This window comes from Trachymyrmex septentrionalis, unplaced genomic scaffold, assembly GCF_001594115.1.
Source record: "Trachymyrmex septentrionalis isolate Tsep2-gDNA-1 unplaced genomic scaffold, Tsep1.0 C3452324, whole genome shotgun sequence".
Lineage (NCBI taxonomy): Eukaryota > Metazoa > Arthropoda > Insecta > Hymenoptera > Formicidae > Trachymyrmex > Trachymyrmex septentrionalis.
The window spans coordinates 1-714 of NW_017303570.1; the positions used below are offsets into that span (position 1 = coordinate 1).

General features: G+C 31.8%; 1 protein-coding gene across 1 annotated transcript; it reads left to right on the top strand.

Annotated features, from left to right (window-relative positions):
• Positions 1 to 4: 4 nt before the first annotated feature.
• Positions 5 to 704, top strand: LOC108745301 (phospholipid phosphatase 6-like; the record flags this gene model as incomplete). Its single annotated transcript, XM_018501679.1, has 3 exons — positions 5 to 37; positions 117 to 216; positions 319 to 704. Coding segments are annotated over 3 exons (519 nt in total), but the record flags the coding sequence as incomplete, so codon positions are not given.
• Positions 705 to 714: the final 10 nt, after the last annotated feature.

Sequence of the window (714 nt, forward strand, 5' to 3'; positions counted from 1 at the left end):
TTTAAGACAATTAAAAGTGCATAACAAATTATTGGAGGTATAAATAATTATTTATTTCTTTATTGACTACTGTTATAAGCTTCTCGAATATTAATTTTTTTTCTATCTGTCTACAGATATCATGTCACGGTATACCTTGGCTTGCAGTATCTCTTATTTCAATTTGGGTTTTTAATGCCAAATCCTTGTATCAAATGCAAATGAATCTTCTAATAGGTAAAATTCAAATAAAATTCTATTAAAATTGATTCACTTATAGTATATTGATTATGTTTCTCAAATCGATTGATTAGGATACATAAAAAAAAATCATTTCAGGATTATTGCTCGATATCATTGTGATTGCTGTGCTCAAAGCAGTTACGAGAAGAAGACGACCAACCACTAATGACGATCCATTTTCTTTGGGTCCTGATAAATATTCCTTTCCATCAGGACATTCATCTCGTTCTGCATTTGTTGTATATTTCTTCTTCAATCTGTGGCCTATATCGTTGATATATTCACCACCTTTGTTAGCGTGGTCCTTTTCTGTATGCATGTCCAGACTACTGATGAGAAGACACTACATATTAGATGTGGTTGGTGGTATACTTCTCGGTATCTTTGAGGGCCTACTTATAGGTTATATTTATTTAGAACAAGAGACATGTATGTATTTAATTTCATGGATTGCGGATGATAAAATACCTGGGTCTGAATAGTATTCAGATT